The 14,026-nt window shown below is 38.3% G+C and overlaps 1 protein-coding gene across 6 annotated transcripts in view; it reads left to right on the top strand.

The window, feature by feature from the left end:
- Positions 1-9,352, top strand: part of NR2C1 (nuclear receptor subfamily 2 group C member 1) — a 96,850-nt gene extending 87,498 nt beyond the window's left edge. For 5 of the 6 annotated variants that reach the window (XM_056798652.1, XM_056798654.1, XM_016425725.2 and 2 more), the window contains 2 exons: positions 885-990; positions 7,396-9,352. In XM_056798652.1, the coding sequence (XP_056654630.1) occupies positions 885-990; positions 7,396-7,570 (281 nt within the window). In that variant the 3' untranslated portion in view covers positions 7,571-9,352. The remainder of the gene's footprint in view (positions 1-884; positions 991-7,395) is intronic. The other variant, XM_056798655.1, reaches the window with a different exon arrangement.
- The last annotated feature ends 4,674 nt before the right edge of the window (positions 9,353-14,026 follow it).

Genomic DNA, 14,026 nt, shown 5'->3' with positions numbered 1-14,026 from the left:
TTCTGAAATACATTTATCTGTTCATAATCTTTCACTGTTCTCCATTCTCACAAGGCTGCTTTTCTCTGAAATTGTTCCTTCAGTTATTTCTTATGGTATAATATTCCATTATTTTCAGATTATTTTAGCCATTCCTCAAGTTTATGGATATCCCTTCCTTTTTTTAGTTTGTTCCTATATCAAGAAGTTCTGCTGCTAATATTTCTCGTAGCTATGGACCCCATTCCTCTTTCTTTTAACTCTGAGAAACATGACTCTAGGAGGCCAAATCTCTCATTTTTACCAACAGTGAATCTTGGATCCACCAAAGTGAAGTCATTTGCCAGAATAGGCACTTAATAAGCATTGGCTGAACTTAATTTAGTTGAGACACAGAGAATTTGTGACTTGTTCTCAGCTATGCAGTACCAGCACTAGAACAAAAACCAGTCTCTGAATTAAATCTCAGAGCTTTGTTTACTAGATGACCCTGCCCTTAATGAAGACAATTAAACAGTGACATCATTTCTTCAAAGGCTATATTCCTCTCACATGTTTCCCCATTCAATTATGGGAAAACACACTAGGATTCATCCAAATATCATGTGACTTTTATCCATAAGGGAATCAGTCCATTAGTAGCCAAGAGCCTACCCTGGAGCAAGGACTGGTAACCACAGAAATCCAGACAAGTACATGCTTTTCTGTCCCTGTGTTCCAGCTGTTAGCCCAGGTTTATAGACAAGTGGGTGTCTAAGTTGTGGCTACATTAAATGACTTCATGGAAACTGTATGTTCAGGGAAGGTATTCTTGAACAGTACTTCCTACTTAGTGACTCTGCTCTTTCTTGGTACACACTTAGGCTTTCTGGACTGGGATAAACACACCTGCCTTATCATTTCAGATCATCCAGGCCTAGAAAACATGGGACAGATTGAGAAATTTCAAGAAAAAGCTTACATGGAGTTTCAAGATTACATAACAAAAACATACCCAGATGATACGTACAGGTTTGTAGAATTTACATGATTATATAATGACATGCTGTTCTATATCAGATGAGATGAGGTATGCAAACAATTCTGAAAACCTTAAGCTTTTTTTTTTAAAAACCTTTGCCTTTGTCTTAGAATCAATACTGCGTATTAGTTCCAAAGCAGAAGAGCAGTAAGGGTTAGGCAGTGGGGGGTGACTTGCCCAGGGTCACACAGCTAGGAAGTGTCTGAAGCCAGATTTGAACCTAGGAACTTTCTGTCTTCAGGTCTGTCTATCTATTGAGCACCTAGCTGTCCTCTTAAACTTTAATATAAATGCCAACTAGTGGTGGTAGTGGTAGTAATGTTCCCTTGTGCATTTAAAAAAAAAAAGATGAGTTCAGTTATACTAATTAGAAATTCTTTTAGAAATTGGTATTAATACTTCTGCAATTAAATTTATTTTAAAAATTGATGTGGGGGATACAGATTTTGTGTCATTGAGTCTGTCAAGAGTTTCTTTTTAGTGAATAATTTCATTCTTCTATTCATTCTTTGAAGCTGGGTCTCTGTCATACTCATAGATTCAGTCTCATGGCTGCTTAGTCGCCAAGGAAGCCTGCCTTGCTCATTTTCTGACTGAGCCAGTCTACATCTCCATAGGCAGCCTAGTACCTACCAAGCCAGGGGCTCCCCTCACTGGTACTGGATTTAGAACTCTCTAACCCAAGCCATCCATCCACCTTGGCCTCCCAAGGAGCAGGGATTGCAGATGGATACCACTTCACCTGACTCAGTTTTAAACATTTAAATAAACTTTAACTCTGTTAGCATCATAGAAGTTTTTACACTCTGCTCTTCTGCTGTGTATGTGAAAATACCAGAGTTGGGGAGAGGGAAGAAGGGATCAGATCAGAATTTTCAAAAATGCAATAATTACTCAGCAGAGCAAAGTCTTAGCTGCCTGGGCTAGTGAGAGGTTAAATGACTGATCCAGAGTCTCATGGGGTGAGAGGTGGTACATAAATACATAATGTCTTACCAGCTCCCAGGCCAACTCTTGTCACTGCTGCACTACTTTCTTTGTAAAGCCAGTTGCTGCCTATGACAGACAACCTGATCTTTGCATTCAAGGCCATTGTAGTAGGGCTCCATCTTTATTGTCTAGCTTTCTTAAACTGTATTCTATCTTGTACTCTGCTCCAGTCAAAGGGAGTATTCTAGTCTCTTCTTCTCAGATACTCTCCAAGCCTATACTCCTTCTCCCTATCTCTGCAGTATTTCTCCTCCATCCCTGCCATTTCTGTCTCTTGATATTTTTTACTTTCTTCTGTAAATGAGAGGATTGGACTAATTGGATTGGACCTTCTAGGACCCTTGAAACTCTAGCTCTATAATCCTAGTAGAAGGTTAAGAATATGCTCTCCCAATTGCCTCTAGTTTGACTAAATGCCTGGAGAGTGTTTGGTCTTCACCAAGTAGCCTTTTGGATCAGTGTAAAGTTTATTTGAGTTTCTGGGGGTAGTGCTTGGTCTGGGGATTTAGTAAACATGGCTGACCTTCACTTGGGTTTCTTCTTGGGCCCCTTCTTCAGAGAAGAGTCAAGTTAGAAAGCCCTCTCTTTCTTACCCCAGGTGAATGTGCCTCCATTTCCTTGTCCATTTTTCTTCCACTTCTCTCAATATTCTCCAGCACCATTATCTTTCTAGTGGTAGAATGAGAACTGCATTGGTTATTTCAGAGATGCCTGCCATCATCGTTTTACCAGAAATTTAGGGCAGTTATATTGGCTTTGTTTTTGTTACCCTTCCAGATTATCCACCAACATTTTGTTCTTTTGGATAAAGAGGAAAACTTTGGCTCAATGTTTTTAGGGATTTGTATTCACAGGCACACAGATATTTTTCCTGAATTGGAACTGATCCTATAGGGGTCATCTTCCTTTCTGAATGTTGTCAGAATTGCTTTTCCTTATATTCCAAGACACATTGAAACTCATTTCCCATTGTTCTGCTCCTCCTGGTGTCTGATGACCTTTTCCTTTTGCATACTGAGTCAGGAGACCTTCAAAGGAATTATAGCTGGGACTCTCAGTTGATTTACCTTTGGGGCAGATTATTAACCTCTTTAAGCCTTAGGTTCCTGTGAAATATGGGTTATAATACTTTCTCTGCTTTCCTCATTGTTTTGTGGTGAGTAAAGTAATTTGTAGAATTTAAAGTTCAAAACAAATGATTATTTTTTGTTTTTTTTTATAATAATTTGTTGGTTTACTATTTTAATATTAGTAAATTTAGTGTCATATGGAACAAGACAGCAAGCATCTCTTACTGTTTACCAGGCTGTAGGCCAAGTGCTGGGATATAAAGAAAGACTAAACAATTCCTTTAGCCAAACAGTTCACCAACTAATGGAGGTAAAAGAGAAAAACCTGGCAACAAGACACATACAAAGTACATACAGATTCAATGGGAGATCGTCTCAGAAGAGAAGGCACTAACTCCTGGGAGGAAACAGGAGAAGCTTCCTGCACAGCATGGAATCTGAGCTAAGTTTTGAAGGAAACTAGGGGAACTAAGGGAGACGTGAGGAAGGGGTAGCCTGAATAAAGTTAGAGTCAAGAGCTGAGACATGTCATGCAAGGAATAAATAGATGAAGCCAGTGCTGCTAGATCAGGAAGCATATTGACAAGAGGGAAAGGGTGAGACAGGAGAGGGGGAAGGACAGCACAGGCTTTTCAGACTAAGCAGAGAGCTTTTCTTTGAACCCTGACCTCCTGTCTTAGCATCAATACTAAATATCACTTCCAAAGCAGAAGAGGAGTAAGTGCTAGGCAATTGGGGGCAAGTGACTTGCTCAGGATCACACAGCTAGGAAATGTCTGAAGTGAGATTTGAACACACAACCTCCTGTCTGCAGACCTGGCTATATCTATTGAGCCACCTTGCTGCTTCAAAAGAGAGTTTCCTCTTAGAAGTAGCAGGTACCATTAAACCCTATGGAGTGTGTAGCAAGAAGGTGTGACATTGGCAGAGCTATATAGTAGGTGGTCACTGTAGCAGCTAAAAAGAGGATGAATGGGAGTGGGGAAGAGATTGGAGGCATTTTAGAATCATTTAGAAAGTTATGGCAATGATCAAGGAAGGAGGTGATAATGACCTAAGTGAAGTTAGTGACTGTGTGAGTGACGAGAAAGGAAGGTGTACGAGAAATGTTATGGAAGTAGAAAAAGATTTGTCAGTGGATTGGATGTATGGAGTGAGACAGACAAGTCAAGGATGTTACTGGGATTACAAACCTGGATGATTGGGGTGATTGTGGAGCCCACAGCAATGATAGTGAAGTGCAGAGGAGGGAAGGGTTGGGGGGGGAGGATGAGTTCTGTTTTGGACATACTAAGATTGAAATGTCTAATAAACAGTTGATGATGTGGAAATAGAGCTTGAGAGAGACCAGGGCTAGATAGATAGATTTGGGAGTCATCTATATTGAGATGATAAATGAACTCATTGAAGCTAGCAAGGTCACTAAGTTGGAGAGTGGCATGTGGTAGGCGAAAATGGCACAGAGTAGCCTTGGGAGATCCTCAGGTTTAATGGGCACAAGCTAGATGAAGAACCAACAAGGAATTAGGAATGGTCATTTACAAAGAGAATCTGTAAAGAGCAGTCATGAAAACCTGGAGAGCATAAACTATCCAAGAGAAGATAATGTGCAATGTTAAATGATTCAGAGAGATTAGAACAATTAGAATTAAGAAAAGACCATTAGACATAGTAATTGAGATGGGCCATTGCTTTGAAGTGAACAATTCCTATCTTCAGTGCCAAACTTCAGAGGGTTTAGAAGAAAGAAAGAGGAGGCACTTAGTGCAGGCTACTTTCTCAGGCTGAGTAGAGAAAGAGAGGCATAGGACAATAGCTAGCAGTAATAGTAGGACTGAGTACCGGTATTTTAAGGATAAAAAAGACATAAGCATATTTGTAGGCAGTAATGAAGAATTTAGAACATGGAAGATCAAAGCTTAGAAGCAGACAGACAAAAGAGAGAAAATGATGGAGAAATCTACAGGAGAATATGTGAGAGATTAGTTCATGATTTTCACCAATGACCAGCTTTCACCTGAGACAGTAGTGAAGGAGGAGACCATGGGAAAAAAATGTCTCGGTGATGATAGTAGTGTAACAGTTAAAATTTAGGGAAACTGAGGCAGGTAGAAATTAGTTTCTCTCTGCAAGGAGTATTACATTTTTAGAGGTTTATTTAAGGTTGAGAATTTAAAGAAAATACAAGTAAGAAAGGCCAGGTGGGCCGAGAGGCCCAATTCAATTTCACTCACATCATGAGCTTCTGCTTGCCAGCGGAAGAGAAGAGAGGCCCAAAAGCCTTTCCAATCAGGTTAAATACCCCATCTCAATCTCGGCCCAGGTGAGAATTCAGGGATATTACAAAGCATTCTGGGGAAGTGGAGCAAGGAATTCTGGGGATTGAAGTCCTGGATTCAAGTCCATTTTTACAGTAGTTGAGGAGGAAAGTTGAGCAAACTCTCAGAGAATGGCATCAGTCTTTTTGTTGTATGAGGAGAGAGTCTTTAGTTGAGCTACTGGGCAGAGAAATGAGATAAAGAAGGCACTAAAAGAAGTCACTGTGGAGATTGGGGTCTGTGGAAGGAGGAATAGAAGGATTGGCTTGAGGCAAGAAGGGCCCACTTAAGAAGAGATGACGAATTTGTAGTAGACCCAGCATGGCCTCCTTTAGCTCTGTTCAAAAGCATGATATATTTGGCAGATTGTGCCAAGGACAAGTTATTCTCAAGTGGAGAACAGTGTGGGCTGAACTGGTTCACCTGGAGCTTGGGATTGGGAAGGACGACATAATATTTGTAAAGTGCTTAGCACAGTGCCTTGGTGCATTGTAGGTGCTATGTAAGTGTTAGCTAGTATCATCATCCTTATCAGCATTGATTTTATAGAACAAATAGGACATCTCCAGGCTCCCACCCACAATCCCATGGTCGCTTTTAGAGCTGAGTCTTGCTAAAGACTTTTTGAAAGTCTGAATGCATTGATTATATACACATGCTCACATACCCTTTGAAAGCTTCCTAGTGTAAATTGCTTATGTTTAATTTTCCCTTTAAAAATCTTTTGCCATTCCCATTTTTACTATGGATATATATTTAGTGAGTTCAGGTCAAGATTCCCACAGGAAGTAGTAAATTGGACCAGTTTCTTGAATCTTAAATATTGTTTGAAATTGAATTGCTATTTCAATGCCTTAGTAAACTTCAAAGGTTATATAGCCATATTCTAGAATGTAGAGAAAAGGATTTGGAGGCTGTTGAGTAGAAGATGGCTTTTATAGTTTTCTGTCAGATAATCATGTCTAGTCATTTTCCTCTTCAGTAAGACTCATTTTCTATGAACAATTTTCTAAATCAAGTCATTCAGATATCCATTATTTATTTAGAATGTTGATGTACATTGGAAGTTCACCAATTCAGTTCAACAAACACTTAAAGCTGTTAATATACTCAGGAAAGACAGGTTTTAAATACAGATGTACCTTTGGCTTACTACTTATTTTTCCTGACATGATATTGATGGTTATATGTTCTGTCTACTTTCCTCTGCCTTTGATAAGGAAGCATTTGCTAGAATGCTTTAACTTGGTTTATTACTTTTTTGTTGTTTATTTGTTTTCCTTTAAAATAAAAAAAATGGCCTTTTCTTAATACCATAAAAAAAATAAAAATCTGTTGCCATTCCCAGAAAAGTCATATTTGCTTATCTCTTTAGTGATCCTACCTTACCCTTTACTCCCCACAAACACATCCATTCCCCATTTCTGCCAACTTCATTTTGTGAATAACTATGAATTTAAAACTTCATTTTGGGGGCAACTGGATGGCTCAATGGCTTGAGAGTCAGGTCTAGAGACGGGAGGTCCTAGGTTCAAATCTGGCCTCAGACACTTCCCAGCTGTGTGACCCTGGACAAGTCACTTAACCCCCATTGCCTAGCCCTTACCACTCTTCTGCCTTGGAGCCAATACACAATATTGACTCCAAGACAGAAGGTAAGGGTCTGAAAAAATAAAATAAATAAATAATTTTTTAAAGAAACTTCATTTTGTGTTTTGAACTTTCTAAAAATCTGAGATTTGAATTAAGCCACAGTGTAATATAAAAATTATTGTTTCTTAATTCTTCCTCTTCAAATTTCATGAATGTTATCATAATTCTATTGGCAAGAATTGGTATGTAAATATATAAATAAATATATGATATATAAATATATAAACAGCAGCATAAAGAAACAAATACATATGGTGAAACAAAAAACCCAGGAGAGAATAAGTAAATGGATGTGTCTCTAAGCACCCCTGCATTTTTCTGTACTATTCTCCTTTGATTTCTGACTTGATTTTGTCCTTTTTAGGTTATCTAGGCTACTTCTCAGATTGCCTGCCCTAAGGCTCATGAGTGCTACTATCACAGAAGAACTATTTTTTAAAGGTCTCATTGGCAATGTACGAATTGATAGTGTGATCCCATACATTTTTAAAATGGAGACCGCAGATTATAACTCCCAGATAATTGGTCATGGCATTTGAGAGCTTGATGTCATGGTGCTGTAGACATAAACTCATTTCTTTACAACACAAGAAACCAGACTCTCTCTGGTCCTTCTACCATATCTGGACATTTTATTTTTAATATCTGACTGAAATACAAAATGGTTTTCTTTTTCACTTGATCTTCAAGAATTTGTAAGTGACTCAGCACGTACCAGGAATGAGAATTATCTTCCTTTCCTCTTCTTGTATTTAACTGCATGAGGAGTCTTCAGAATTCAGCCTTGGCAAAGAAGACATCGGAGCACCACAGATCTGTGTGAGCTAAGATGCCTCTGCACAACTCATGTTGGAAAAATAACAATAAATTCATTTTCATTTCAGAGTGTTGTTCTATTCATGTTTAATTTAATCATGAACCAGTATGAAAACTTGGTGGTCTGAAATCCCTAGAGAGCCCAGGGATTGCTTTTGATTTTCACATTTATGTAATCGAATTCACTTTTGTTTCAATTAATATGTGAAAAAGAAATAGATTTTTTGCTTAATGGTATGATGAAACCATTAAAACTGCAGGGAAATCAAAGAAGAAAAAAAAATTTTTTTTAACTTTTGTAAATACCATGCATCCCCTAATAACTCACCACCCCCCATTGCTGGCAATGGGTCATGGGCAATTCCGGATGTTCAGGGTTGACATTTTCATGTTGTGTATTAGTAGATAACAAGCACTTTTTATTTATGCAGTAGGAAATTGGTTTGTGAGTAAAGTGTTGTGTAATACACTTTATTCTGTTTTATTTTTTGTTTTCCACTGTATTTTAAGAAAGCTGCACTGACTGAGCCCAAAGTTATGTTGTGTTTTGTTTGGGTTTTGTAGCATTTCTAACACTAGCTAGTATCAATTGCTCTTCCTTTCTCTAAAGAGCATTCTGACCTCAGGACTTTCATTTCCCACATTTCTGAGTAATTTCATAGCATGTTGACCCAACTGGATGATTCAGCTAATCATTATTTTAAAACTCATGTGTTAGGAAAACAAATTTGTGGGCTTTAAATAATCCATTTGTAATGACAAATTTGAGTTTGCAGGGTGGCTATGCCTAATTTTAAAATATCAAGCATGTATTTCCATTTAATAGCAGTTCCCTTAACTGCTGTGAAATGACGAAATATGCAAGGATCATCACTGTATTGAAACAATCTGTTTAATAGTAGGTATTTAAGCTCCCATTATTACCACTTAAAAAATGTTTTGAGTTCTTGTTTCCGTAATAAATGTTTTTCTAAGCAAATTTTATATTGTTTTTAAAGCATTTTTCTTTGTTCCCCTTGTTAATTGTTTGGTATTTAAATTCACTGATTTGTAAAACCAATCTGGAAATTTCATTAACAGGTAGCAAAAATGAATTTTTGGCAAAGTCTTTTGTAACAAAAGAGGAGCTAGATTATTTCATGTTATGTGTCACTAATCATTACTATCTAGTAAATCAGAAATTTAAAAAGCCTGTGGTCTTTGAAGATCTGTTTATTAAGGATGGCTTTTTTGCCAGTTAAAAATTAGACTTTTGTCAATGGGTTTATAATTTTAAACCAAGAGGAACAATACATTTAGTATAAAACTTTCAAATAAAAAAAATTTATACTTTATAAAATCCAATGTAGCAGGACAAGAATTCAGGAAAATAATCCTTTAAAATAATGTACATATGGTTGAGAGATATGTGTCTTTCAGACATTTTCCTGATTAAACTTGTAGTTATATTTGGAGGTGTTTTAAACTGTATTAAAGACCTGTATTAAAGTATCACTTGCATTACAGATTTCTGTGTTCTGTTTCTTTAGTCTCCTTGGTTTACTCATTCCATTGTATTCTTGCTTGGCTGTTTTTGCCTTGTCAGTAGGAACCTTTGCCATTCAGAAAGGAATGAGGCAAATAGAGTGATTGGAATTCCATAATGTAGTGAAAAGATCCAGGCCAAAGACCCTGGAATCAAATTGTGGTTTTTGTACCTATCTATATGACTGTGGCAGATCACTGCCTCAAGATCAATTTCCTGTAATTTGGAGCTGCTAATACACAGTCTGCCTTGCAAGGTAGTTGTGAGATGAGTTCAAAAATTGAAGGTAAATTTAAACTATAAATACTAAAAATGAAAAAAAAAATTAAATGTTTTTAAAAGAACAATTAGTATTGTTACCACTGTGTACTAGGGGAAGTTTCTTGCCTCCGCTTCCTTCCTCATGTGGAAAATGAAGAGTATCAACCAGGTTTATATAGTGTTTTGTTTACAAGAACGATTCCTTACAATAACATTCCCCATTGAAAAAAAGCAGTGCAAGAATTGTCCCCATAACACAGATAAGGAAACTAAGGAGCAGAAAGCTTAAGTGGTCTTAGGGTCATCCATCATATGTCACAGCTGTGGCTTGAGCTCAGATATTCTAAGACCAATGCTTTTCCCAGGATGCTATGCTGTTTAAATAACTGTTCTAAATTAGAGCCATCTCCTTAATTATGGAATGGGAGAGAGGTGGGACTGAAAATGAGTGAGGTTACCATTATCAGATTGCAAATTTGCCTTGCATTTTATCCTTCCATTGACTTCTTTCTTTGTTTTCCACCTCCCTAGTTAAGGAAAATCTTTATTTTTAAATCCAAGAATAACTTTTATAATAGCAACATTAAACTTATTAAACAATAATTTGCAACAAAATAAGATTAAATTCTGTATGATCCTGCCTAAACCAGTTCCAAGATACTATTTAATAACCAAGATGAAAATTAATTTTCTTGTAGCAAGCTTAGACTCAATCCTATCAGACACACCCTTGGTGAGTTGTCCAGTTGGTTAACATTTTGAGAGCTCATTTGACAGCCTGTCAGGACCATCCTTCATACCAGTTCCTCATGGAGCACAAATAGCTTAAAATGATGTTGTGAAGGGCCTGCTGGCCTTGTTTATCTGTCATTTCGCCTATCGCCATGGCACTTGGCAGATCCTGGTTGTTTGCAAATGCTTAGATGCCATGCTTGTCATAGATGTGTGTTGTAAACACTTTTTGAATTGGATTAGACTGGAAATTTTTATTTAATTTGAACAGGATCTGCACAAAAGGGGTAGTTGTTGAATGTGGGAATCACTGAGATTACCATGAGAGAAACAGAAGGGCCAAAGACACAAGCTTGTACCTTAAAGGATGCGGAAGAAGAGACCACGGAAAGGGGAGGTAGAAGGGATTCTTCGTCCCTGAAGCCAAGGGAGAAGAGAGAATCCACAAGCCACCTATTACCAACTGCTCCCAAAGCCAAAGAGGAGGAGGACTAAATGTGGGCTATTGTATTCAGCCATTAGGAGGCCTTTGGGAAAGCAATTTCAGTAGAGTGGTTGAGGAAAGGGTGGGCAGAGAAGTTTGGCACCGATGGAGACCGGTGGTGAAGAACCTAGATGGGATGGACCAATCAACAGATGACATTTTTAGAATTGGGGGAACCCCTGGCAAAGGAGACTGAAAATCCCTCAGAGACATGGCATCTTTTTAGCTCTAAAATTTTATATTTTAGCTTTAAATCTGGGTTTTTGTGTCTAGGTATTATTGCAGTGTTGATTTATCTTCTCTTCCTAACCTGCATTGCCTAGTGTGGTGTTTTCCTGTGAAAGGGCTTCAGCCAGCATTGTAGATCACAGAGAAAGGTCTAGATTCAAGAATCAGGAGGCCTGCGTTCAAATCCTGGGGCAAACTATCTGTGATCATGGGCCTCCCTCACTTCTTTATTTTCTCCATTTCTTCTTGTGTCCTTTTAGAATACTAATATTTCCATACATAACTTAAAGACTTGTGGTATTGTAAGAGCTTCTAAACCTTAAAGCATTCATTATATGTGATCTAGCCCTAGAATTTTACCCAGAGCAGGCTCTGAATCGGCACTTTCACTTGGCTGAACTCAAGGCTCATGCTATGTCTTTCCTCCTTGCTGTCACTAGAGGGCAGTCAGAGCCTAGAAACTTCCTCTCCAGTCTCTTTGAGGGCTCCTGGGCACAAGTATGCTAGCCAGGAGAGACCACCTTAGCAGGCCAGGGCCTGAAGAGACTTCCTACCTAGCCCATGTAGCCCAACCCATCCTTGGTCCAGAATCCTCCTGCTAGTGTGACCCAGGGAACAGACACCTGCCACCTTTAACTCGTTTATTAAGATCAGGAAAAGGGATGAAGATCAAACAAAAGACGAATCTTAATTAGAGACTTTTTCAAAAGACAGGGAAGGGGCAACTAGGTGGCTCTGTGGATCTCTATCCAGGCCAGCAGATGCAGGTCCTGGGTTCAAATGGGACCTCAGACACTTCTTATGTCTGATCCTGGGCAAGTCACTGAAGTAGGCCTTACCACTTTTCTGCCTTGGAACTTAGTATCAGTTCTAAAATAGAAGGTAACCATTTAAAAAGAAAAAGACAAGGAAAGCATCTACTTTGATAAGAGAGCCCAGGACTGAATTTCTTCCTAGATAACCTAAAGAAACCACTAAAACACATACACATATAGATACCCACTAATACATAGCACATATATGCTGCTGTACATTTTATAAAATGTTTTATACATGTCATTTCATTTGGTCCTCGATAAAACTGAGGTAGTTACACTTATAATCCCCATTTTACAGAATGGAAAACTCAGAGAGGTTAGGTGACTTGCCTAGGGGCATACAAGTGTTGGAAGTAGGATTCAAACCATGGTCTTCCTGACTCTAGGTCCAGGACTCTGTCCACTGGGTCACCTGGCTGCCAAGGTACAGGAGAAAGAGAACTGATTCTGGAGTCAGGAGGCTGAATTCTGATCCTGTCTCTGAAGACTCCCTGCACCTCAGCTTCCTCATTCACAAAATTATGGGACTACACAGTATGACTTCTGAGCTCCTTCCCAGCTTTAGATCTGTAGTCCATGAACCTATAAAACTTTTTAATAATAATCCCTCCTCCCCCAGTTATATCTAAAAATGATTTTTAACATTTTTTTAAATTTTGAATTCTACATTCTCTCCTCCCTTTTTCTTCTCCCTAAAATAGTAAGCGATCTGGGATGGATTTTAACCTTTATATTAAGCTTCTTAAACTATTAAGTTGCCTCTTCTTAGGAAAATATAATAGTCAAGAAAGTGGATCCTCTTAAGAAAGCTTCTTCAACATCATTTAAAGCTGAAATAGAGCTCTATCTTAACCTAGGATTCATGGACAGATTTTAAAGGTCTAAATTTTAGAGGTCTTTAGAGTCCAGATAAGGGGGGGAAGTTACATCTTTATTTTCACTAAGCTTTATATGAAAATTAATATTGTTTCCAATTCTTAAAAACTAGCCTTTGGGAGGCAGCTGGGTAGCTCAGTGGATTGAGAGCTAGGCCTGGAGACAGGAGGTCCTGGGTTCAAGTTTGGACTCAGACACTTCCCAGCTGTGTGGCCCTAGGCAAGTCACTTGACCCCCATTGCCTAGCCCTTACCATTCTTCTGTCTTGGAACCAATATACTGTATTGATTCCAAGATGGAAGGTAAGGGTTTAAAAAAACACCCAAAAAACCAGACTTTGAGAAGTGAGTCCATAGGCCTCATCAGACTTGTTAATTTTTTCATCTCTCTAAAAAAATGATTATTTGGTGAACATACCTCCCTGTTTTGTCTTTTGCCTATAACATAACATAACAGTTATTTCTGTGGTTGCGTTTATCATGGATTCATCCTTCTCACTCAGTGGGATGTTATATTCCTAAGACCTTTCAGTTAACTATGTGACTACAAAGATATCTTCTCTAAAAAATGATCTACAAATGTCTTCCTAGTCCTTTCCTAGAGATTTGTATATAAATCATTCTCATAATGATTTCAGAGATAAAAAAAGACACAAATATATGAGCTGATAGATACTTCCATATGTCGGTGTTGCTGTGATATTATTGGTATGGGTATTCTTTTTATGGAAATAGATCAGAACCTGGCCAGACCTTATCCTTTCCTTCTACAAATCTTCCATAGAGAGCCCACCTAACATGGCTTATAATAAACTATGGAGGGGGGCAGCTGGGAGCTCAGTGGATTGAGAGCCAGGTCTTGATAGGGGAGGACCTGGGTTCCAATCTGCCCTGCAACACTCCCTAGCTGGGTGACCATGGGCACCAGTCACTTAACCCCCATTGCCTAGCCCTTATCATTCTTCTGCCTTGGAATCAATACTGAGTATTGAGTCTAAGATGGAAATTAAGGGTTAAAAAATAACAACTATGGAATCCTTCCTCTAGATTGTTATTAATGTTAATATAAATTTTAGTATTTTATAAGTCAATGTAATTTGCTGGCTGTCTATCTCCTGTATTCCAAGCCAGAGCAGAGATATACACACTAAAAACAAATATAGGTCCAAATACTTGCATTATAATCTACAGAAAGTTTTTCTAGTTTCTCCTTAATTTTAGGGCTTTCCTTCTCAGACTACTCCCAAATGAGTCTG

The sequence above is a fragment of the Monodelphis domestica genome, chromosome 5 (assembly GCF_027887165.1).
Source record: "Monodelphis domestica isolate mMonDom1 chromosome 5, mMonDom1.pri, whole genome shotgun sequence".
Classification (NCBI taxonomy): Eukaryota; Metazoa; Chordata; class Mammalia; order Didelphimorphia; family Didelphidae; genus Monodelphis; species Monodelphis domestica.
This window is presented reverse-complemented; position numbering and strand designations above follow the sequence as displayed.